Source organism: Neolamprologus brichardi, chromosome 7 (genome assembly GCF_056152115.1).
Source record: "Neolamprologus brichardi isolate AB-2024 chromosome 7, ASM5615211v1, whole genome shotgun sequence".
NCBI classification, from domain to species: Eukaryota; Metazoa; Chordata; class Actinopteri; order Cichliformes; family Cichlidae; genus Neolamprologus; species Neolamprologus brichardi.
Window position 1 is genome coordinate 16,942,670 of NC_142110.1, and position 25,157 is coordinate 16,967,826.

Here is a 25,157-nt window from a genome sequence, read left to right on the forward strand (position 1 = left end):
TTGGTTGCACAGTCGGAAGTTTGCCGGAAAGAAAGTTTTCAGCTCTCAAATATCTAAAGGGCAGCTACTCAGCTGAGAGCTGCTGTGATCGAAAAGGAAAATCCTGACAGCTGCTCAGACAGAGGAACCAGCAGTGGTCAGAAAATAGCTGCATGATGAAACTATGGAAATGTAAAACGTAAGAGATGCCTCTTGCAGAGCCCGCGAAGCATCTGCCAGCACAGCGTGAAATCAAATAAACCAAATCATTTTCATCTGGAAAGTTAGCAATTAAATCTTTATTAGGTCTGCAAAGACTTACCAAAAAAAAAAAGGTTAATATAACAAAAAAAAAGTCAATTTTGTCATTCTTAAATCATACAAAACCATACTGTATCACACTCTAAACACTGTTACTCTAGCATCTGTTTAACATTCGTGTACTTGTGCCATTTGGGGGTCGCTCAAGGACTTCTGAACCACAGTGCTGCCCCCACACCCGTCTGAATGTGGATGCATACCTGTGAGTGTACACACACACATCATCTGAAGTTTAAACAATAATTTGGCACAACAGCTTCTCTGCCATCAGTAATTCTGTAAGCAAATGTCCTTGCAGGTTTTCTTGCATGTTTAGTAGATTGTGATCCTTGCTGAAGAGCAAACAGCGGTGCCGGAAATGAAGTACTGAATGATGCATGCACATGAGGAGGAAAGCGTGGAGGGTCAGAAGGGATGGAGTCTTTTTGTCACTGTTGCTGTTGTTTTTACGGTACAGCCACTTTGTACGGGCTTCCTGGCACGTTATCGTCGCCCCATTTAACAATGACGGTGTAACTGCCCTTGTCCTTCACGGTATAGGTGACGTTATAGAGCTTGTTGCCCATGTGCTTGACGTAGACCTCCTCACAGGGAGCGTGGGGTCCGTGCACGCCCACCATCAGCATGTTGGTACCTGGATGGAGCGGCAAGAGGGAGATTTAATGATAGTGGTCTACAAAAGCTGGTGGTTGTGCAAGTTTAAATATTCTTTTATTCAGCCAATGAAAAGAAAATGTATGATGTCAGAGAGGTTTTCTAAAATGACAAAGTAACAGAGAAATATTCCTGCAGTTCATCATGACCTCTGTGATGACATTGTCTTGTGTTTTTTATACATTTCTTTGGTTCTGCAGCTCTTTTCAGGAAAGTAGACTTTATTTTTCTTGCGTAGCATTAAATATTCGAATATTACACTAAGTTTGCAGCTGTCTGCCGAAAGAAAATTAGCAATTTAACATTTACCAGGCATTTATGATGATGATGTTAACAAATTATTTGGTTGAGCCCGAAATAAGTGAGGGAGGTAGTGTAAAAAAATATAGAGAGCTTTGATTGTATCAAAATTTTAGGCTTTTATGATGATTTATTAATGTATTAATCCCCGACTCTCTTCCACAGTTTGCCTTTTGTCTTTTCTTCCTCCTTTCACTAACAACCGGTCACAGCATATGGCCGCCCCTCCCTGAGCCTGGTTCTGCCGAAGGTTTCTTCCTGTTAAAAGGCAGTTTTTCCATCCCACTGTCACCAAGTGCTTGCTCATAGGCGGGCGACCTGATTGTTGGGTTTTCACCTTAAAATATAAAACACCTTGAGGCAACTGTTTTGGGGAATTGAAACTAAATTTGGACTTTTATATTGTGAAATATGTAAATCCAGATCCCACTCATTCACTGCATAAAAAACCTGAGATTACTGAGGTCATAGCAGCTTAAAACTACCTGTTAACATACGGTTACAGTGTGAATCATTTAATAAACCTCACTTTGGTGTCTGTATATACCAGAGCTCAAATCCTGCTTTTTTCTGTATTCATGCAAAATATGTTTGATCTCTATCGCCTCACCTGCTGTGCTGCAGTCGACAGTAAAATTGTTTTTCTGCCCAACCAAAGCCTTGGACAGCCCTGTTCCACGACAAACCACCTTGCTAGCATCTGACGTCATTTTGGATGAAGTGGTAGAAGAGGAGGAGCTGTAAGCACCACCCACTTTGGATGTTTTGGTAACCGTTTCGACCAAGACGGAGGAGGTCTCGTGGAGGCTGTGTCCCCCAGAAAGCCTCGGGCCTGCGGGAGAGAGAAAAAGAGACAGAGACAGAAAAAGAGAAAGAGAAAAAAAAAGTTATCTCCAGTCATCATGGCTTAATCCAGACATTACATAACACACTGGGTATTGACAAAGATATGAGGGAGGAAAAGCTGCTGTTTATAGGGAGAGTTTTTCCTCAACGGAAACATTCAAGGAAGCCCAAATTGGAAAAGATTTTATACCACTTTCAAATAAAGTGAACTTTCAGGGACTCTTGGGAGTTGTTTTCAAACTCGAAAGTATTTTTATGTAACACTAATAAAAAAAAAATGGGAATGTTTTTTTTTTTTTGTCAGCCAGTGACAGGAATATATTGCTGCAGTGCAAGAGAAAAACAGCTTTTATCTAAGATGAACACGGAGAAGCACACACGTGGAAGACGTGACATTTTCATTACTTCTGCACTTTTCAGAGATGCACTTATCTCTCAATCGAAGACCTATCATGTAGATATATACTGTCAAGCACACCTGTGATTTTGGCTTTGAAAGGGCTTCCCACTATGTGCTGTGGCCCGCCGTATTTGATGGTGATGAGATAGTTGCCGGGTGCCATGGGTGTATAGGTGATCTTATAGCCTTCAGGACACTCCCGACAGTCCATCTTGACCTTGGACGGCCCGTCGATGTTGACCGACAGAGTGCCAGAGCCTGCGTTACAGGTTTTGACCACAAACTCTGAGGGTACACCTGTGAGAAGAAAGATGCAGATGTTTGAAGGGCTTCCCCCTTGTTGCAATTGTGCAAGAATATTAAAAATAGCAGGAGCACATGATGGTGAATGGCAGTGAAATGCACCTGTGGTTCCCCCTTGCAGTCCAGGGCCATGTGCAGTCACCATGCCAGGGTCTCCAATAAGCCCTGGATCTCCCACTCGAACTTTGAATGGGCTCCCGGGAATGTGGCATCCATTGAACTTGACATCTATGGAGTGAACTCCGTTCTCTCGTGGAATGAAGCGGATTGCACTCTTGTCTAAAAACACAAGAGGAGACATTCCTGCTCTTATGCTCACAGATGACGCGTTGAAATTAAAAAACCTGAGTTATCTCTGTTGTGCAGCCTACTTAATGCTAAAAGCTTAGGGTGGTGCATACCGCTGTCAAGCTCGGTGACATAGCATTCCTCAGAAGAGCCAGAGGGGGTGTGGACCTTGGCATCAACCACACCTCGGGCGCTGTTGCGCTGCACCATGAAAGATGCCTCTTGGTTCACCTTCAAGTCTTTCTCCTGCAAAAGACAGGTAATAATAGGATCAAAAAAATGTGTGTGTGTGTGTGTGTGTGTGCGTGCGGCCCACACATTTAGGGACACAATGTGTGTGACTCATCATGCCTGAACGAGAATAGATAGAGCATTTGCGTGTGAGAGGCAGAAAAGGTCAAAGATTACAGCGAGGCGTTTAGTGTTTTTTGCCCCACAGATGGACAAGAGGTCCTAGCAGACAGAGATAGCGTGACATTTTAAATGCTGCCGTTGCACTTTACCTGCCTTTTTCATTTTCTAGTGCAAGAAAAAGTGCTCTGAAGTGGCATTTCAGTTAACTAAAAATACATGGTTTTAGCATCGTTGGCAGCTGTTACGGAGACTATGAAAGCAAATAAAACAACATCTGTCTGCCACTGACACCAATATCGTGAGCTGTCAGAGGTATCTTTATCTTCAGCTCACAATTTGCTTTCTTGCTTTCGCTCAGATGGAAACACAATCGCAGCAAAGCAACTGAGTGCTCACATAGCACAGCTTGTGATGCCCCACATTACAGAGGGACAGTTAATCCAGCCCTTCATCACTGGCCAGCATCACAGTATTATATTCATGGGTACTGCTCCAGCGCTGGCATTCAATTACACTTCAAGGGCAAAGTGCTTTTAGAAAGATCTGCAACCAATCGCACATTATGTCACATGCCATCTGCTATTCTACCTTGATATTCTGTGATTGCGTATCTATTTTGTCTGTGATAGCTGCTGAGACAAATAATTAATGTGACTATTGACAGCTGTGTATGTGTGTGTGGAAGTGTGCATATGTGTGCGAGAGCTAACCTGAAGGCTTGTGACAGTGAGCCTGCGGGCCTCGTCTGACAGTGTAGCAATCGGAACGATGAAGGGGCTGTCAGGGATGTGCTCGTTGTTGAACTTGATTGACACCTCGTAGTCACCTGGGGAGGAAGACAGGTTATTTACTTCCACCATCAAATGAAGTGGAGGAGGCTCACAGGAATTACTGAAAAGCTTAGCAGCTCAGAAACAAACACACACACACACACACGAGTCGCACTGCTAAAACATGCATGAGGAAAATACCACGTCTGTGTGTGATAGAAGTTCTACCTGGTTCTTTCACTATATAGGAGACACCGCAGGAACCATCTTTTCTGTCCTCAAATGAGATTTCAGCCTTGCTGGGCCCCTCCACGGCAATGGACAGGCCACCAGCACCTGCCTCTCTGGTCCAGATACTAAATTCAGCTAAAGATGATAAAGTAAAGGAGAATGTTAATCTTAAGGAAGAAGAATGTCAAAACACAATCATTCCCGTTAACAGCATGGCTGTTTACAAACAGGAAACTCACAAGGCGCTCCAGCAACGCCTCTCTCCAGCCCGGGACCGCCTGCGCGGACCTTGTGTGCTCCACCCTCTCCCATGGGACCCACGGTGAACTGGAAGGGGCTACCGGGGACGTGCTGGCCTCTGTACTTGACGTTGACTGTGTGGGGTCCGATTTCCTGAGGGATGAAGCGCACACTGTAGGTGCTGCTGCCTCCATCCACTATGTCAGCGTCCACTGTTTTCCCACTGGGGCTGGTCACCTGAGCTGTCATGGCCTGGGAACCACTCTCAACTGGTATGGCAGCAAAATGTCAGATCAGAAACAATCCAGGATACATAATAGGCATACAGTACGTCGGTGATTTAGCAGGCAGCTAAAGCTGGATTCAGAGTTAGACTCACCCTCAGGTCTGGCAGTGATGCCAGCGAAGCTGCTGAGACTCTCTCTGCCTAGAAAGTCTCCAAAAACATCTCTGAATGGGCTTCCTCTTCCTCCCACCTGAGTGCTCTCCTCCACTCGTACTTCCCTCTTGGTCTCTCCACCGCGGATTTTGCTGATCTCTGTGCGTTCGGTGCGGGTGTAAGTGTGGCTGCTGCGAGTGAATGTCCTCGTTAGCCTCTCCTGAGCTGAAACCATCTGGAACCAGTTTCCTAGAGCAAGGAAGAAGCAGTGAGAGTATAAATGTAAGAATACCGTAGCTTCATTTATTTAAAATCGCTCCCCGTTGTTCCTCTGCTCTCTAACCATTTCTAACTGGCTTCTGTGCTCACCTGGGATCTTAAGGTTAAGACCACATGTGCTTCCCACTGACGCAATGGATGAGGCCTGTCTCTTCCTAGTGATACTCTCCTTGATCCTTCCCTCTCCGGTCACCTTCACTGTGAAAGGACTTCCTGGAAAGAACACGCACACACACATATGCCGATTTAATTCATTTTAAGATGGCGTTTTTTAAAAAATGTATTGTTCTTAAAGCAAAATATCCTCTTTTTTTCCCCAAAGTAAAAGATTCTAACCTGGGATGTGCTTTTCTGCAAACTTGATGTTAACAGTGTAACTTCCGGGCTCTGTTGGGCAGTAGGTCACCCTGCAAGTCCCATCCTCCACATCTTCACAGTTGATGTCCACTTTGCTCGGACCCTCAATTGACAGTGCCAGACCTCCGTAACCTAAGCAACAGATTTGACTGTTTATTTGCTTCTTTTTTGTAAAACTATGTCTGTGTGTCATGTACCACTTAAAAAGCATACCTGCATTCCTAGTATCCACAAAGAATTCAGCCATTTCAAAAGTGTGCGCCTCCACCAGGCCTTTACCGAAAGCCTTCACCCTGCTGGCCTCACCAATCTCTGATTGGCCGACCATGATTTTGAAAGGACTGTTGGCCACATGCATGCCATTCTTCCTAACGCTCACTTCATGCTCACCAACCTCCTTAGGAGTGAAAGAGATGCCTGTGGGCATAAAAAGAAGGGTTAGAGGAAAGAAATTCAATGCGACCAACCTGGGGGAAAAAAAGCCTAAATCCGTCAGGTGAATCTTATCAATCTTCTACTCTTCTTAGTCTTTGTGTAACAGGAAAATTAATATCCCACCGAGGTGTCTGTTGGGCAGTCTCTTAAGTAGGCACGGCTCTTCGTTGCCAGATGGGGCTCTGATACTGGCAGTCAGAGAGCTCAGATCAGTTTCTGCGATCTTTAGGGACACATCGGCCGCTGTGCCGACATTCAGCTGGGATGTTCTGGTTATGGAGTCATCCCCTTAATTAAGAAAAGAGATGATTTAGATCTTTGTCGAGCCATAATTGCAAGTGATAGTTTAAAGATTCAATATATACATCTATGTGTATAGTGTATACATATTATAATGTACTTCCTTACCAGTGATCTTGGCAGTAAAGGGACTGCCAGGAATGTGCTTGTTGTCAAATTTGACAATGATATTGTAGTCTCCGGGTGCTGTGGGCAGGTAGGACACAGTGCAGGTGCCGTCTTTGTTGTCCTTGCAGGTGATCTCAGCCTTGGAGGGGCCCTCCACTGCTAGCGACAGACCACCTGAAAGGGACACAAAAAAAACTTCCACTATGTATTTTCTCTTTTCAGTTGTCTCATAAATATCACTAAAAAAACGCCTATGTTCTGCTACCTTCTCCTGCATTCTTCGTGACCACTGTGAAAGTGGCAGCCTTGTTGACCATGCCATAACTCAGACCTGGGCCATAAGCAGTCACCACTCCACTGTTCACTGCATCCACAAAGAACTGCAGAGGGCTTCCTAAAGAGGGCACAATCATCAGCAACCAATGATTAATACTGCATTTTATATTTTTAAATCTGGAGCAAAATTAATCAATAGCACTAAATTCCGGTCCATCCATCCAACATGGTGTGCTGCTGACCTGGTATGTGGTTTCCATCATATTTGATGTCCATTTCATGCAGGCCTTTCTCCGTGGGCTGGTACTTAATAGTGATTGTGCCATCCTTATTGTCAGTGATGTGTGGGCGAGCAGTCTTGCCAGAAGGCATCCGCACTTCACCTGCAGAGGTAAGACGGTTAAATGTCAGTGACCTAAAAAATAAGATATTTTGTGGGCATGTGTGTGTGCAGACTTTTTGTGTGTGTTTGTCACACCTGTGATTTCGCCTTGCTGTGGTGTGAAGGGGACGAGAAAGTTAACGGGACGGAAGAGAGGATCCACAGTATCCCGGGGAACGACTGGCTCATTTGTGGCCTGTCAAGGAGCAAGAAAAAATAAACTGTTGGTTTCATTTGACTGAATGTCAGTTTAAAAGCACACAGAACTGTGGCAGCTAGCGAATAATCCTTTCCTCACCATCACATGGAAGGGGCTTTTAGGGATGTTTTGTCCCCCAAAGCGGATGGTAATTACATATTTCCCAGGTTCAGGTGCTGTATAGTAAATGTCAAAGGTGCCATCGTGGTTTTCCACCACATCCATGTCCACCTCCATCCCCTGTGGGGTCAGAACCTTGCAGGTCACCTTGCCTTTCCCAGCAGCCTTGGCATCCACTGTTATAACTGTATCCTCAGAGGTCTGCAGCTTTTGCAGACTTGCTGTTAAGGACAGAGAGGAAAGAAGGATAAGAGGTAAAATGTGCTGCATTGATTCCTGTAAAGTCTTCCAGCAGTGCAGTGCAGATATAAAAGCAAAGCTTTGGATACTCACACACGCCGTGTCCTCCAATAGAAACTGCGGAAATAAAAAAAGAGCATGATGGTTAAAAAAACATGAACATTAAATCAAAATTGCTGATAATATTGTTATTTATCATAAGTATTTTCCTACCTGTGACGCGACATTTGCTGGCATCTCCTGTGGGCAGAGACTGGATGCGGTATGGGGAGTAAGGGATCTCATCTCCTCCATATTTAATGGTGATAGTGTAAGGGCCAGTAGAGTCAGGCACATAGGAGACAGTGTATGTGCCATCCCTGTTGTCCTGGATGGTTGCATTCTTTGGCTTTCCCTCTGGGTCCTGTGACCAGACATTTCATGTTATTTTACATAGTGTCTTATTGTTTAGAAAATACTGTGTAAAGGGAAGGAAAACCTACCAGAATCTGCACAGTGAGCAGTCCCTCTCCAGCGTCACGAGCATCAATGGTGAACTCAACAGGCAAGCTAGCGGGCACACCTTTGGTATCGAGACCAGGGCCACTGGCACGTACTTTACTGGCATCGTGCCCAGGCTGAGACATTACCTTGAATGGACTGTTGGAGAGGCCAGTAGCAAATATAATTACATATTCAGTGTGACAAAAAGGCAGAAATGGGACACAAAAAATGTGTTTAGCGCTTCTAAATCCAGACACAAAGAGCAGAGATTTAAACAAGACATCAAAACAAATTGCCTGGATTACTCTTATACTCATACTCTACCTGTGTGGGACTTCCTGGTCGGCATATTTGACTGCTACAGTGTACGGGCCATCCTGGGCTGGAGTGTAGTGAACTGTGTGGGTTCCATCACCGTTATTCTTCACACCAACAGGCTCCACGGTCCCTAGAAATAAAGACATGCCACATAATTACTGCTATTTGTCACTCACTTGGTGCATTAATGACAGTTTTTCTTATTAATAGAGCCCATTCACACCTGTTGGGCCATAGAGTTTGACATCCAGTGGGGCCTGTCCAGCCTTGGTGCAATCCACAGTGAAAGTCTGAGGAACATGGGCTCTCACTCCAGCGCCCAGACCTGGACCTGAGCACTTTACTTTGCTGGGATCCACGGGATCCTTAACTGGCACACGGAACGGACTGCCGGGGATCGGGTGACCTCCGTAGTTAATATTCACATCGTAGTCTCCAGGAGTGAAGGGCACATACTCCACACTGCAGCTGCCATCTTTGTTGTCCTTGCAGGATATTTTTGCCTCTGAGGCTCCTTCGATGGTCAGACCCAAGCCTCCTGTACCAGCACCCCTGTGACAGAAGCCGACAATTTAAAAAATGTTCACACTGGGGTTCTAATCTACTCTCTCGCTCTGTTTTATCCACAAAATACAGAAAAACATTTTAAAGAATATGCAAATATTCTTTATATTCTTTTGTCTTATATGTGGTTCAGAAGTACCTGGTCTCCACGGTGAAACAGTTTGGTTTGTTGGTTATTCCTCCCTCCAGACCCGGTCCAAAGGCACGGACCCGGGTTGGATCACATCCCTCCACCACAGACACTCTGAAGGGACTCTTAGGCACCGGCGCGTCATCATACTGCACTTCAATCAGATGCATCCCTACACACAAACGAATACATCACTTACAGGTCTGACGCCAAACCTCTGTGCCTGCTTGTTTTTAACGCTGTTACTGCTTCTCGTTTTAAATTACGGGCCAGGCAAATTCCCTTTTAGGGAGGTAAACATCTGTTTATTTATAAAAGACACTATCAAAAGCGCAGACGCTCGGGTGAATGTACAAGGCGTTACATCTGTTCCCTATTCATTATTCTGTTACAACATTTTTCTGACAGAGCCCTCTCAGTAGGCCTATACACCAGATTCCCAGCCACACTGCTGTGATATTAGAGCATGTCTGGTGGTAGAGAAGTGCTCTGTGATATCTTTGCTTTGTGCTATAGGTCTCTATTAATATCCCCTGTCATTCCCCTGCTGTACTGCTGTGTGCAGGCAGCCTTCAGCACACATACATACCTGGTTAAGAGCTTCTGAGCGCACTATTTATAAAACAGAGCCTGTCTGACTCTCTGCTTCCCTGCTCTCTGCCCCTCACATCATTGCACCACTGCATCATTCTGTATTTATACCCAGCTCTCTCTCTCACTCGCTCTTTCTTTTCCATCTCTTTAGCTTTATTCCCAAATGGCGCCCAATGCAAGCACCTGGTTAGCGATTTTTTTCTGTCTGTATGAACTCTTTCACGTGCCCTGTCCATGTAAAATCCTCCATTTATCTGCATCGGGTCAAATCTGGACATTTTTCACCACAGTTCTTAGTTTATGTATGATCTAACATAATGACTGCTCCTACCGTCCTCGAACGCCGTATATTCCACTCTGTAGGTGCCGTCTCCCTTGTCAGTAATGTAGGTGTCTGTATTGGTGCCAGAGGGGTTGATAATGTGAACCTTCACGTGATTTCCTCCAACCTTGTTGAGGGCGCGCGCATCCACAATGAAGTGGGTTGTGACTTCTCTGAGAACACCTAGAGAAGAAAATAGGCCTTCAGGTGCTGAGATATTAGATATCTTTACTAATACTTATTTCTGAGCAGTTGGCATATATGTTAAGGCGGTAACGACCAATAAAACAAATCTAACCTTTACGTCTATAATGTAATGCAGTGATTTATTTTGAGGTGATTTTGTCATGTGTACCTCTGGGCTCCACTCCAGGCCCGTAGACGTGAACACCCGTGGTGTCAACAGAGGGCTCGACCTGCAGGACCTTTGGAAAGTGGGGAATCACGTGGCCGCCGTACTTGATCGTGATGGTGTGTGTGCCATGGAAGGATGGGATGTATGTGACAGAAAAGGTGCCTTCAGCCGTTTTCTGGATGTGCACTTCCGCCTTAACCCCAGTCTCTGACACAATCTCGATAGTGAGCTCGCCGTCGCCTGCTCTGGTACAGTCCACAGTAAAGGTCGCTGGTTCACCTGCCTTGGCCCTCTCTAGACCGGGCCCACTAGCCGTCACCTTGCTGGGGTCAAAGGCTGGGCGGACTGCAGCTTTGAAGGGTGAGCCTGGAATGTGCTGCTCTGCAAACAGGATGTTGATGGCGTACTCGCCGGGCTCAGTGGGAAGGTAGGCGACTGAGCATGTGCCGTCACCGTTGTCTTGGCACTCAATTTTTGCCTCGCATGGACCTTCCACCGTCAGGCCGAGCCCACCTGCACCAGCTCCCTTTGTATCAATAGTGAATGGAGCTGGTTTACCCACAACCCCTCCCTTCAGACCTGGGCCGAAGGCTCGCACCTGTGATGCAACAGTCAAGTTAGTTTGCGGGAGATGGTAGAGAAACATGTCTTCATACATAGTGCAGAAATCTATACAATTTTCATGATCTTTTACCTTTGATGGATCAGCAGGCATTACTGCTTCAACCCCAAAAGGGCTTCCCATCACAGGGTTCCCATCATAGCTGACATCAACCTTGTACTGCCCCTCTTCTGGGGGAATATACTTCACACTGTGAACGCCTTTGGCTTTGTCTGATTCCAGCTTGCACGGGATTGGTCGGCCAGAGGGCGAGGTCATCTTCACACCTACGTTGCCTTGCCCACCAGCGTCCTTTGTGTTAACTGTGAACTCCTGATCCTTTCCAACCTCCACTTCTGCACGAAAGAGCACAATAAATGTATATAAAACATGTAATTATACAGTTAACTGGACTATAGATGTGTGATGGGCTACAACTTACTGGTATCTAATCCCTCCACTTTCACTTTTCCGATATCCATAGCTGGCGACACTGTGATGTGGAAAGGGCTCTTGGGAATGGGATCTCCTCCGTGAGTCACGGATATTGTCATGTTGCCCTAAAAAATAAATTAATTAAAAAAAAAAAACACCAGAAGAAGAATGAGTATTTAATAATGCATGGCACTATTGTGAATAATTCCTTTTCTAATCTAACTGGACATCGAACAGAGGTCCGCTGTACCTGTTGAAGAGCCGTGTACTTGACAGTGTAGGAGTAATCGTGGTTATCGATGATCTCAAAGTCACGAACTGCCTCTCCTGGGCCTGACGCAGCAAAATGCACCTCAGGCTTGGCCTTGCCAGCTCCCTTTGTGTAGATATTGAAGTGGGTTGGAGTGCCCACCTCCACACCTGAAACGCACATGCGTCTTGTCAAATTGTTCTATTACTTTGTATCAAAGCTAGAGCATTAAAGCAATGTAACGGAAGTGGTTGCGAATGTAAATACCTATACGGTATAGAAGTCAAGAAAGCTCACCTGTCTTGTTGAGGCCAGGCCCTTCTGCTCTCACCTTTCCAGCATCGTGGGAAGGATCCACTTTCACTTTGAATGGACTTACTGGAATTTCCTGAGGAATACAATTACCAAGTAATGAAAATGAAAACTACTGATAATTTTACAGCCCGGCCCCCTCAGCTCAGATAAAAAACTGTATTCTTACCTGATCTGCAAACAGCACCATGATGGTATATCGGCCTGGACCGGGTGGAGTGTACTTGACAGTGAAGGTGTCATTGTCATTCTTGATGATGTCAAAGTCGATGTCAGCCTCGGCAGGCCCAACCACCCCCGGGGCGCATTTTATTCCAATGCTGATGTCCCCTAACGGTGCATAACAATGAGCGCAGTTCACAAAGGTTATTTAAAAGTTGAGCGTGTGAATATATTGAAGCAGTCACTCAACTCCTCTGGCTTTATTTATAAAATACTGTCATCCATTTCAAATAAATTCAGCTTCACAGATTCACTTATTCTTCTCTTTCTGTGCTCTACATTTTTTTTTTACATTTGCATGGTGCAGCACTAGTTTCTTTAGGGTCGACTAAACTTAGGAGTGTTTTTGTAACCACCCACATCATCTCCTTGTTCAGGCTCACCTTGCCCAGCCTCACTGCAGTCCACAGTGAAGTATGTTGGCTCGTTAGCCTTGAGCCCCGTCTTCTCTACTCCGGGCCCATAGACCTTGACTCTGTCTGGATGAGAACCCTCTCCAACCAGCACCTAATGAATTCACAGTGTACTTGAAGCAGATGCAATTGATTGAAGTACAACCACTGCAGTCCTCTTATTTTGTCTATATCTGGTGAAGTATCATCCTATTAAATAGACTTAATTTCGAGAGCGGTATAAAGTCATGTGTGCACGTGTGTGTGTGTACATCTCCATGTCTCTTACCCTGAAGGGGCTGCTGGGCACATTGACCTCGCCCCAGGTGATGATGATGGTGTGTTTAATGGGCTTGACAGGAGTATATACACAGTGAAATGTGCCATCTCCCCTGTCAGTGATCTTGATGTCTATAGTGGAGCCTTCAGCATCCTTAGTGGATACAAAATCTTGTTAGGTCTGGCGTGTACACCCCACATGAATATAAATGACCCACTCCTATCAATGCAAAACAAGGATTCCAGGCCGTACCTGTGCGTAGATCTTGAGTTGACCCTTCCCAGCCATGCGGGCGTCAACAGTGAATTCGGCCGGTTTGTTCACAATGACGCCAGTCGGCTTCAGGCCTGGACCATAGGCTTTCACCTTGAAATACATTATTTGGGATGCAGTTGAAGATCTCGGCGATGTGATTTGTACTTTCTCAGTTTATAAGTGATATCAGCTAGAATTACCTTTTCAGGGAAAACATCATTGGCTGCGGGCAGAATGTGAGCCATGAAGGGGCTGTCCTTGATGTCTTCATCGTCACAAATGACATGGACAGCATAGTCACCGGGCTCGGTGGGCCAGTAGCGTACATCACAGGAGCCATCGCCCTTATCATCACACTCAATTTTAGCTTGTGATGGGCCTTCGATCGAGAAGCCTGAGAAAAATGAAGCATTCACACATATAAAGCTCAGCTTTAAAAGCACTGAAGAATGGTATTACTTTTCTTTCATAAGAGCTTGCATAACCTGCACACATCTTACCCAGAGTTCCAACTTCAGTACCAATGGCCTCTACCACAAAGTCAGCAGATTTTCCCACCATGCCAGTCTTCAGACCAGGACCCCAGGCCCTCACCTTCTGAAAACCTGCCTCCGCACCCACCTGAACTTCGAAAGGGCTGCGGCACACAAGAAGAAAAACAAGTATACACAATATTACCTGGCACAAATGTGACCGTGCATTATTAATGAATCGCTGAAGGCAACAATAGGACCCTACCTGCGTGGGATGGGCTGGCCTCCCCAGGTGATGGTGACTGTGTATTTACCAGGTTTAAGGGGGTAATATTCACACTCATACACGCCGTTCCCCACATCTCGCACTTTCACTTGCTCCTCTGCTCCAGCTGAAAAGGAATAATATCAGCTCAGACGCATTTTGTGCATTTCGTTTTGTTGTTTAGTGCCGTATCATACGCGTATGTGAAAGCAGACAAAGGACCCAAACAAAGGAAATCATTCTAAAAATGCACGAGGAGGAGTGATGCAGAGAACAGAGCAGTCTGACTCACTTGGTCCTTTGACTGAGACGCTCAGTGCACCGCTGCCAGCTCCCTTGGTGAAAACTTTGAAGTCTGCAACCTCCTTTACTCTCACACCTGTAGGCTGAAGCCCTCTGCCAGTAGCTCTGCAAGCATTTGGGTTTATGGCTGAAAGGAATAACAACAAGTGTGAAAAAATTTTTCAGCAGCAAAAAAAAGCTCAGAGTAGCCAAGAGCTGACTGCAGCGATGTTAGTAGCAAATTCCACAAATGTTGTTTGTGGGATTCCACAAATGTTGACAGACTGAACCTGTAAATGAGAATGATGCTTTCTGCAGCACAAATTTCAGTGCAGTGCTGCACAAAATATTGACACATTACGGGGCATCAAGGAAGCATCAGGCAACATTTCAGTCAGTCACTCTGAAATGTTGAGGGCAGGCTTTGAATGGAATATTGGCTGAGGCAAATGCAGCCATGATGAAAACAAACATGTCGACAGCACAAGCACAGATATTTTAAGAGAGAGGAGCAAAGACAGGCAGGAAGTGGCTGAAATTCTAACTGGAAAAAACTGCAAACTGTGTGTACAACACTGCATTTCCTCTCTCTCTCTTTCTCTTTCTCTCTGAACATGACTAAACCACCAAGCTTCAGGACACGGGACGATAGAGCAGGCGACCAAGCATGGCATAAAGCCACAGCACCAAAAGCTCAGAGGAAAGCACAGAGGGGCATCTGCAGGGCCTGGCGCACAGGATTGCACTGTGTCGATCTGGCTAGGCAAGAGGCACAAGCTCCTCCAATGAGACAATACTAACTTGGACGGCCAGATTTTGGGGGAGGAGCCCCCGTCGCACCCTTCGCTCCAGGAGGGGTGCGCACTGACTGAGGAGTTATCGGCAGTGGCGCTCCCTTGGGAGGAGCAACAGTTGGAGCTAGAAATGACAGATAGGAAGGATTATGGACTTTACAGGGTGGCTGTTTCCAGGATAAATAAAGTTGACTGCAGACTGTGATGGATTGATCACCGCGACACTTACGGCACGGTAAGAAATCAGATTTGTGTGACACTAATTTACAACACAGACAGATGGCTCACCCTCTGCGATGTTGACAGTAAAAGGGCTCTTGGGGATCTCCTGGCCTGCGAAGAGCACATGAATCTTGTGAGGGCCCTCCAGAACAGGACGATAGGTGCAACGGAAAACACTGTCCCCTTTGTTTTCCAGGATGAGCTCCACCGTGTCCTTTTTGCCTTGAGGATCGACGATGACCACACTGACATCGCCATTACCAGCACCTACGTTTGCCAGAAAACCATTGATTATTGGAGGACTGTTGTTTTCTATATGATTTCAGTAAGCAGTGGGTGGTTTTTTTTTTCATGCTTACCAGCTGTGTAGATGTCAAAGTATGTGGGTTTGTTTGCCACATTGCCTGTGGGCTCCAGACCTGGTCCCCTGGCCTGGACTTTGCTCGGGTCCCCTAAAGCTTTTGCCACATTCACTGTGTACGGGCTCTTGTCAATGTCCTGGCCTGCAAACAACACTTTCACCTAACGTTGAAGGAAAAAACAAGACAAATTTAATACAGAGTCCGTTTTATCCTGTCGTGACTGTATGTATAGTTAAAACACATAATAAATATTGCCAGTGGGTTCTCACCTTGTGAACTCCCTCAACTTTAGGAACATAGGTGACAGTGTAGGTTCTGTTTTTGTCATTGTTGGGTTTTACTTTTGCCTGAAGAACAAAAAAGTCAAAGTGAGAGACATTTAGTCAAAGATGAGCAAATCTTTGTGTGTTGTTGCAATGGTCACAATGTAATATTCATAAACTGTATATAAAAGCTGGCCATATCTTCAATTTCTAAAAAGTGACACCAATGTGTCTGCCTTCAACCAGCGCTCTTTCTGATTGCTAGAGGTCGGAATACCCAGACAACCCACGGTACTCAGCATATTGCAGTTATTAATATTTTGCAATGGATGATTAGGATGATTAAGCATACCAACACTCTAAAACGCCATAACACAGAGTCAGTCCGCTATCAGTCTGTGATTGAATGGGGTCAAGTTGGCAATTACATGTTTCTGATAATAGAGTAATTAACTGTAGTAAACTGTTAAAGCTAAGTGTGTCCAGTGTTTGTTGTGTGCATTCGAGCTGATTTAATGTAAGTTTACTCAGCTTGCATCATCTCAGGATGGAGGTGTATGAGATGAGCCGTCTTGCTCACTGTATTTCCTGAGAAACTTAAATGTATTTAATAAAATATCGAGTTTTTTATCGACACAAAGTTGCCAGGCAAAATATTTTTTCCCTGCCCCTACGACCTACTGTTCTGTCTGCAATGAGTCCATATTCAATTCAGTTCAGTTTTATATACACCACAACAGTTCCCTTAAGATGCTTTATATTGTAAGGTGAAAACCTCAACATTCAGACAACCCTTTATGTGCAAGCCCTTAGCGACACTGGCTGGAGTGAGGGAAGGGAGACGGGGCAAGGACAGGACAGGATATGGGTGATGTCACTGTGGCTACACCCATCTTTTCTATACAGTCTATAGTCAGATTAGGCATCTACAGAGTTAGAAAATCTTGCCTTTCCAGAACTGAGAGGCATGACAGGCTTTACACTTCTCCTTGATTAATCACGCTTACTGCCTGCTGCTAATGCTTGTTAGTGATTTCCACGTACATGTGTATAATACTGGCTGTCGTGTGTTATTCCATTTGACAGTTTCACCTAACTACACCAGGAACATCGTTCCTAATTTGCTTTGCCATGTTGACAGTTGTATACAGACAAGCAGTAGAAAAAAACTCACAGAAGCGACAGAACTTCCACGGAAAACTAAAAATATTTCCCATCTATGTTTTTCTGCTGGGATGCAGCTTTTGTTTTGGTCCATTATGATGAGACGCAGCAGTAGTTATACACAACACCCAGTTTTTTGGTTTCAAACCAATGCCCCAGTGTCACCTGGATTAGGTCATTGCTGGGCTGACAAAGTGAGGTCTAAATTTAGCATTAGGGTTAATAATTCAATAATTTGACAGATAATGGCACTAAAGAAAATGTAAACCTACACTTTGGTACCCTGTACCTTTTTCCTGAGGGCATCATCTCATACTCGTTATGAAGGATGTGATTTTTGTTCTTAGTAATTTTCAGACCCTGCTTTATCACTGACTCTTCAAATACCTCCTGGAGGGATGATGAAGGGGGCATGCCAACTATCTTTCCAGCCCTTTAATCAAATTTTGAATTTGGGGCTCTGAGCTTGACGAAAGATTGCCAAACAACCCTTGGGTATCATGTATGACTCGCCTCCTCTTTGTGTCCCTCTGGATCCTCCACGTAGACCAGGACTTCACCACTGCCAGCTTCCAGAGTTTCCACAGTGAACACAGCTGGTTGCAGTACCTTGTTTCCATGAGGCTCAATGCCTGTGATATAAATATAGAAACACGAGGCATGTTTTTTCTTTCTCATCAGAGCAAACAAATAGGCCCCTCTAGATTACAATTATCCAATTAATATACAGCATTGAGCTTACATTGCTGTGCAAGGCGGGCAAATGCAGTGAGAGTACAGAAAATAAATTGTTTAATGCAATCGGATAAAATATGGGTTTCTTTCACAAAAGCTTGGGGCAATGCAACATTTACAGACAACCAAATGCAACAAAGTGATGCACCACCAAAAAAGCATTAAAAGGTTTCCCTGAGGGAACACACTTGTATTACTGCTAAATTATCTATACAGTAACAGTACCTAGCATCACTGTTTTCAAGACTGAGAAGGTGAACATTCATTATTCATGTCATAGTACTTGTACGAACTGTTGTGAGCTGTTCATTCATTCATGTTGGGATGCCCACCTGGTCCATAGGCTTTGGCCTTGTTTGGAAAAAGTTGTCTGGGCTTGAGAGGAGCTCCAGGCTTCAGTTTTGCCTTGGGGAACTGAGACAGGTAGGTCATCACCGAGTGCTCGTCCACATTTGGGTCGACAATTTCCTCGGGGGCAATCACCTGAAGCATAGAAATTGGCCAGCGTTAAAGCGGTTAGTCACACAAACTTGCTGACCTTTTCTGTGGGAAAAATTTAGTGTTCATTAAAAAACTGTTTTCAATTACAAAAGACACGGTTTCGCTTTTAAGCAAAGACCATGATGACAGCTGTGACCATAAAAAGACAGCACGGCTTTATTTATGTCTTAATTAACCATACTGTCTTTTTTGCAACAAGGGTTTTGGGTTACTCTTTCTACAAATTTGCCTTATTAAGTATAGTGCAGTGGGATTTAATGAGGATTAAAACTTATTTATTCCCTCCGCCCCTGCTCCTTTCCACCCCTTTAGCACTTGTTTGCCTGTCTATCACACACTGGCACAAAGCCCTGCACCACACTGGTTATATTTAACCTCAGGACAGCAGGGTTAAGGATTGTTGCCCTCAATAAGCCAGCAAGGGGGGGATTTATTCTGAGCCAGACCTCTCCCACATCTCCTTAACAACACCACAATGGAATCCAGCCCCCAGCCCTGCAACGCCATGACATACAGCCCCTGGCTATCTCACCAATGCTAAGCCTCATGGAGAGTAACTAACCCTGTGCCTTAGACAAACAAGTAAACAACGCGCACGGTGCACATTTCAATACGGAGACTGGGTCTTACAGACGGGACTGAAAATATCGCACACTTCACATTGTTATTCTGATGAACGCAGGCATATTTACACCTCAGTTTCAGAGGCTGGCTCGGAAGGTGTTAAGAAATCTCACACCTCCACAAATTCACAAAATGAAACTCCTACACACTCACTTACTAAGAGCTACAATAAACTAAATGGAAATATTAGACCTGAGCTGGGTAATAAATATTTCATGGCATCCTCCAGCATAATCTCCCTGGAAAAAACTTTGGTCTCTTTATAGTTCTGTTGTTTTTTTTCCCCCCACTTCAGTGTTGCCTTCCATGTGTATGAGATCTGTTTGCATTTGCAAATTAGGCTTTGGTTTAATCTGCCAGTAGTTGGTTTGTTCTCTCTGAACCTATGTCCCATGAGTATAGCTAAGATGCCAATCAGAAAACTGAAGAAACACTCTTGCTTTTCATGTTGCATTGTTTCATGAGATCAGCCCCACCCAGCTGAGCTGCAGTACACTCAAAGGCAGTTTGTTACTGGCGTCTATCATGCATCTTACCTGTGGCACACCCAGCCAGTCATCAGCCTGTTGCATGGCTTCTCTGGCATTCTGCACAGGCTTGTTTGGGTCCCAGTCCGCCCAATCCGGACACAAACCTGACAGGACGCAAAGAGGCAATTTAGCTCTGGAATGACTGACGTAGGCGGTGTTAAACTGCACATGGTATAATAGGGCCATTTGGGTTGTCACTACTATCTCTCCAACACCTCTAACTACAACAGCGACTGACCTTACCCGCACTTCTGCTCTACAATCTCTCAGGACTGTTCAAAAGAAACAGCTTCGACAGACGCAGTGGCATTTTCACTGTGGCCGAAGCTAGCCTGCTCTGTGCCGCTAATGCCTAAATTGGATTAGTGTTGGCAATGGAGTGGCCACTCACTCAAAAGGCCCACGCAGGCACACCACAGAATACCATTATCCAATTAGTATGGACAAAGAACTATTGTATTAACAAGGTTGAGTTTACATGTGTCTAAAAGCAAGGTTTTTTTCAGCACAGCGCAAAATAAACCTTTATAAAAATGTCACTTGAGAGATGTCAGGGAGTTCCTGCCACCATGCTACAGTTGATGCTTTTAAGCCATCCCATAAAGGCCATTTTAACACCAAAGGAGAAAAGAGCATCTATGCTTTAGTTGTATGAAAACTGGACAGTAACAGAAACTGTAGCGAACTGCATGTCAAACAGGATATCCTTTTGTTCAAGGTCAAGGTCAAGGTGACTAATGAACCAGCTCCTTGTACTTTGGGACGTGAAGTGGAAGCAGAGCCTCTGTGTTTTGGTTTTTCAGGACAGAGCTAGTTTCATCAGCTACCCTGCTGTATTTCGCTGACAGGACCTTGTATGGTCAGTGTTGCCGCACAGTGTTTGAAAGATGCGTCTCCCCAGATCAATGGCTCATGTAAACACAGTTAAACATGGTGTTGTACACTCCTCTTGCTACTCCTCCACCTTTCGCTCTGTAAAGCACAGCTAGGAGAGGGTTCTCTAGTATTCATTGCTGGACACAGAAGCCTTAACTGGCAGAGATTCACACTGCGGCCTTGTGGTCTTTGGATCTGTGGCTTAGGCACCTCCCTGTGACAGATTATTCTGCATTTTGATGCAGAGCCAAGCATCCCCCTTGACAGAAGAGGAGGAATGATGCCCAAATTTGGGGGTGTTGTGTAGCAGCAAAGCTATAAACACTAAAGCTGGGCCTGGGCCTCAGGGCCTGATACAGTGAGGCTGAAGGCTTCAGCGACTGTGAGACAGCTGGCGGGGACATCCTCCGGTCATCAGCAACCTCTCTGCAACCCCATGACACTACCTGTTCTCCAGAGGCAGATTACGCTGGCTGACGTCTGAATCGGAATCGAGATGCGTGTTTGTGTGTGTGTGTGTGAGTGTGAGACTGAGAAAGAGTAAGAGAAACCAGGCCCCGATTTCTAAATGAGGAGACGAATTCTCCTGAGGAAGTGATAGCGTTTCAAATGGGCACATGCCCGACCTCAAATTCCACTAAGAAAAACTGCCACGCAACAAGCCTGTCAACAGACGCTGTGCATATTCTGACTCAGCGCTTGCACGACCTGACCTGTAGAGTCAGTCGATGCCACTACAAGCTTCTTACCAGGGGCACAGTTGTCAACCAGAGCTCCCAGGGCTTTGCCATCCCGCCAGTCACGGTTGAAATTGTTGATTGGCAGCTGAGGCACCTTGTTCTGTATCCAGCCCAACAAGCGCTGCTTCGGGGTCAGCTTTTTGGCCTCCTCGTCGTCCTCGTCATCCCACATGGGCATGGAGATGGAGTAGTGGAGAATGAGAGTCCAGATAAGACCCAGAATCAGCTTTAGATTCCCATCCACAATGGCTTTGCTATCTGTAGTTGGACAACAGTGACAGCGGAGTTCATGAGGATTTAGAACTTGCCAAAAAAAAATCAACACAATGAACTTTCAATCTCTGTTTTCATGCTTATGGGCCATCCTGATAAGATACTAGATAGATTTTAGGATAGTAAGATGTAAGCATAAGTGTAATCTATCAAATAGTGCTCCCCTGGCATTCTGCAGAGTTGGCCAGGCTATTCTGGGTAAAAATATAAACAATGATGATTGACTGCTGAGAAGACAAGAATCTAATGCTCTTCACTGTCCCCCACCACTCACCCCACCCCCCCAAGTCCCTTTCTCTCAGACAGCTGTCTGGCTGAGGACCCCTGACAATCTGTCATCCAGTCACAATGGTAGTCTGAAGATAGTGACAGCTGAGGATATGTGGAAACGGATCCCTCTCTGCATAAATACCACTTGGATTTCAATTACCTCCTGAACTTGTTGCGCGAGAGTGCGATAAATCAAATAGATGGAGATTAGATTCATTGACAGTTAGCGTGCGGCTCATTTCCTGAAGTTCATGACGGAAAAGTTTGTCAAATAGCTCCCGATAACATCCACTCTAATTTTCGAACTTCAGCCATTTAAGCCAAATAACCTCCGACGAGAGGCAGGACTTTAATGTGTAATCGACTAATCTCATTTGATACACCCCACTTAATTCACCGAGGCTTTAATAACGAGGCGCCTTTGATGCCAGTTGTTTATCACAAGAGCGTTTTATTGAGACTCTTTTAACTTTTCATAGATCTGCACCCCCCCCCCCCCCTCCTCACCCCCTGTCAGAAGGCAGTGTTTGATGTGTCGCTGTCTGACTGACAGAAGCAGGTGGCACAATGTGGCACAGTGTGGTTTTGATCCCGCTGTGTCCGGCACCAGCGTGGTCAAAGAGACAGCCATCAAATGGCATCTAGTAACACATGGTGACACATGAGCATCTAAGCCCGAGGTGATTTGCTTTTTTATGTTATTTTATATTTTTCTTTGTGTCTCTGGGTCACTATAATGAGGCTGAGACATCATCTCGAGGCGGCTGCAGTAACCCCATAGCACTGCATGAAGGGAGATGGTGCTAGGAAGCAAAATGCCAGGGCTTTTATTATCACGCCCTGTTTCTGTCAAAGCAGTCTGACCTAAAGTGTGTCTGTACAGCTGCGACAACTGTGCCAGACACACACCACCATATTAACTCCTAGACACAATATCCAGGACATGTACTCTGCTAGACTTTGAGGTAATGCCTGTGATTGTGGCCTGTTCTTCCCTGTGATGAACAGAACTCAATGAGATTTGAGAGATGAGTGTTTTCCCCCGGTGTCATCACGCACACCCGCAGTGCTCTTTCATTTGGACACGCTGTGGCCTTAACAGTCCAACGGCCAAAGCTCCAGATATGTCAGGAATTTCACTCAAGTGTGTGGCAAGGATCATTAGACACCAGAGCACAGAAATGTAATAAATACTCTCATTTATAAAACGCAGGGTTGTCTACAGTCACTATGGTGAAGCCATATGTCATCTTACTTTTCATTTAGATCTAAAATTCTCCTCCCTGTTTGTTAAATATCTTTAAGAGGTGGCTTTCTGTTCACTCTGCTGGAGAAAAGTCTTCCTATTATGACCCTGTCGACGTGACAAAAACATCCAAAAATCCACAACAATTTATTGTATCTTCAGCTCTCTGCACCACTGTCTGATCCTCAAATCCCACCACAGTTAATCCTCACCTCACATACGTTGCTGATGGCTCTGGATAGAAATTGGCTATCAGTAGAGAGCCTCAGTGAGTTCTTTCTGACCCCTGACCTGACGGAGACAACTGCCTGTGTGTCCGTGTGTGTAGCTGCTGTCCGCATGTATAAAGTGTATAATTCTCATTAGCGCAGTCCTACTGAATTTCCAGCCCGTAATTTACCACACTGCTGCAGTGCGAGTAAGCAAAAGCAACAGTGTGGAGGCGCTGGGTTTTGGCCCTGGCACAAGTTAATGACCTCAGTGGCAGCTCCACAATAATTTTCCAGTGAGCTGGTGACCTCTCTCAGCACTGCCTTCAAGGGGCCTGCAAAAGCCATGTTATTGCTAACTGACACCTGGCCTGATAACATACCAAAAGAGAGTGTGCTTGCCATGGTCCTCAGTATGTTTTAGGATCTAGGCTACATAAATTTCTCTTTTTCATAACTTGTTCCTAAGTAATAGTGGCCTGTTAAGGTTTTATGATAACAGTGAACTTTCCAAACAGCTAATAGAGCCCGAGGCTGGCTTACCTATTGAGACCAGTTTGATATGCTCTCTGTCCAGGAACTCTAGTGCCACAGAAACATTTTCCAGTTTCATCTGACGGAAGTTGGGTCTGTTGTGATGCTTTCTGTACATTTTCTTCTGGCTCAAAACTTCCAAGAGCGAAATGAGCTTCAGCCCATCACTAAAATCCTTCTGCAAATCGGTGACGGTCTTGTTAACGCACTTGAGGTGCTCGTTGCACCACCTGGTGAAGGTGTTCTGCTGGATCTTCTTCCACGGCGCGTCCTCGGCCAAGTCCTTCTCCGTGGCGGGCATCTCGTCGTCCTCCTCTTCCCCGAAATCAGTGGCCTGGTAGTACTGCGGGGGCAGCTGGTCGTCGCCGTAGTTGGTGCTCATCATGATGGCTTTTTCCGCGTCCACTTTTATACCTCGGTGACACTTGCGTGTTGAATTGTGCGCAAAAAAAGAAAAAAACTTTAGCGGCTCGGTGGCAAGCGCGCTCTCGCGGAGGAAAGTTCAAACTCGGATGAGTTACAAAGAAAAAAAAGCAGCTTAGAGATTTTTCGGATGTACTTGCGAAGAAGCCTCTGGTGTCAGTGATGGATTAAATGATCCGAATCACAACGTGCAAGACAGCTGGTCGTCTGTTTTGTTTTTTAATTGGCACCCTCCTGATAAGTCGTCCCTTTTAATATGGCCCACGGGGGGAAAGAATGTCGCTTTTTCAAGTTTCGTGGCAGGTGAGCTGGAACAGCACCGTTAACAGTTCTCTCTGTTTTAACTTGAAAGTCGGGTGAGGAGAGAGATGGGTTTATAAAGGACCCCCCAGGCCACGTCACCCAGCGTCTGTGATCATAGTCTATTTGCTAATCCACGCGGATAACGGGAGTCGGTTTACGGGGAAGATGGGCCAGTGATTGGTCAGACATTAGGCAGCGCAACAGTTGTGGCATGCTGCTTATTTTTAGGCGCTCCTATTTGGGCTGTTGAGGGGGGGGGGGCTTGCCGATTGTTGTGAATGTGTTATGCAGCTCGGGGTCCAAGTGGCTGAACCACTGAACTAAGAAAAGAAAATGAAACGTGCCCTGAGTGTCTCAATGGCTCTTTTTTTTTCTAACGATACAGAAAAGTAGGACTTTACATCCTGAAAGTCCCTCATTGTGGCCTGGGATAAAACATCTTAAAGGATGAGGTCACAGAGGTGAAGATGAAGCCGCTGCATTACGTGGGGTTGACTGCTATCTGCCACCACTGAGTGAAATACATCTGTGTGCAGGCAAGCAAAGCTCAGAAAAGCTCGTGAGATGATGGTTTTGAGTTAAAGTCTCTCTCAGCTTTCAAAATTCAAATTTTAAAAGCCAACCCCTTTGTGGGTCAAGGTTATCCAGGCTACATGAGTAGAGTTTCATCTCCAGCTCTGATGAGTGACAGCACGATATCAGCACCTGATGAACAGTGTGTGTGCGAGAGAGAGAGTGGGAGTGTGTGTGTGTGGACAGCATCAGCTCACTGAAAAATTGATTATCTGTATTCT

At 45.4% G+C, this 25,157-nt stretch overlaps 1 protein-coding gene across 2 annotated transcripts; it reads right to left on the bottom strand.

Moving 5' to 3' along the window:
- Positions 1-259: 259 nt before the first annotated feature.
- Positions 260-24,464, bottom strand: LOC102787912 (filamin-C-like). Of its 2 annotated transcripts, XM_006782585.2 has the most exons (47): positions 23,647-24,464; positions 21,115-21,363; positions 19,496-19,593; positions 18,167-18,317; positions 17,613-17,731; positions 15,942-16,019; positions 15,670-15,832; positions 15,377-15,577; positions 15,096-15,212; positions 14,305-14,442; positions 14,013-14,139; positions 13,775-13,911; positions 13,475-13,668; positions 13,272-13,385; positions 13,029-13,172; positions 12,731-12,854; positions 12,295-12,455; positions 12,111-12,201; positions 11,814-11,983; positions 11,571-11,688; positions 11,222-11,484; positions 10,528-11,125; positions 10,182-10,355; positions 9,266-9,428; positions 8,786-9,114; positions 8,569-8,692; positions 8,244-8,400; positions 7,975-8,164; positions 7,855-7,878; positions 7,501-7,742; positions 7,299-7,398; positions 7,063-7,203; positions 6,810-6,938; positions 6,545-6,718; positions 6,260-6,424; positions 5,915-6,118; positions 5,681-5,833; positions 5,435-5,557; positions 5,066-5,314; positions 4,686-4,955; positions 4,444-4,581; positions 4,156-4,271; positions 3,205-3,337; positions 2,906-3,082; positions 2,579-2,797; positions 1,865-2,086; positions 260-934 (listed from the first exon to the last, which is right to left on the bottom strand). In XM_006782585.2, the coding sequence occupies exons 1-47, from the start codon at positions 24,020-24,022 to the stop codon at positions 747-749; spliced, it is 8,235 nt and encodes a 2,744-aa protein (XP_006782648.2). In that variant the 5' UTR covers positions 24,023-24,464; the 3' UTR covers positions 260-746. The 2 variants fall into 2 exon arrangements, with proteins under 2 accessions (XP_006782648.2, XP_006782649.2); XM_006782586.2 differs by lacking the exon at positions 15,096-15,212.
- Positions 24,465-25,157: the final 693 nt, after the last annotated feature.

Bases quoted from the DNA above. Each gene is read 5' to 3' on its own strand.
- LOC102787912 (XM_006782585.2), bottom strand. From the start codon at position 24,022: ATGATGAGCACCAACTACGGCGACGACCAGCTGCCCCCGCAGTACTAC. The intron at 13,173-13,271 runs GTACGGCCTGGA...GTATCCACTAAG, and splicing joins AACTCAAGATCTACGCACAG to GATGCTGAAGGCTCCACTAT. The intron at 5,834-5,914 runs GTATGCTTTTTA...TCTGTTGCTTAG, and splicing joins TGTGGATACTAGGAATGCAG to GTTACGGAGGTCTGGCACTG.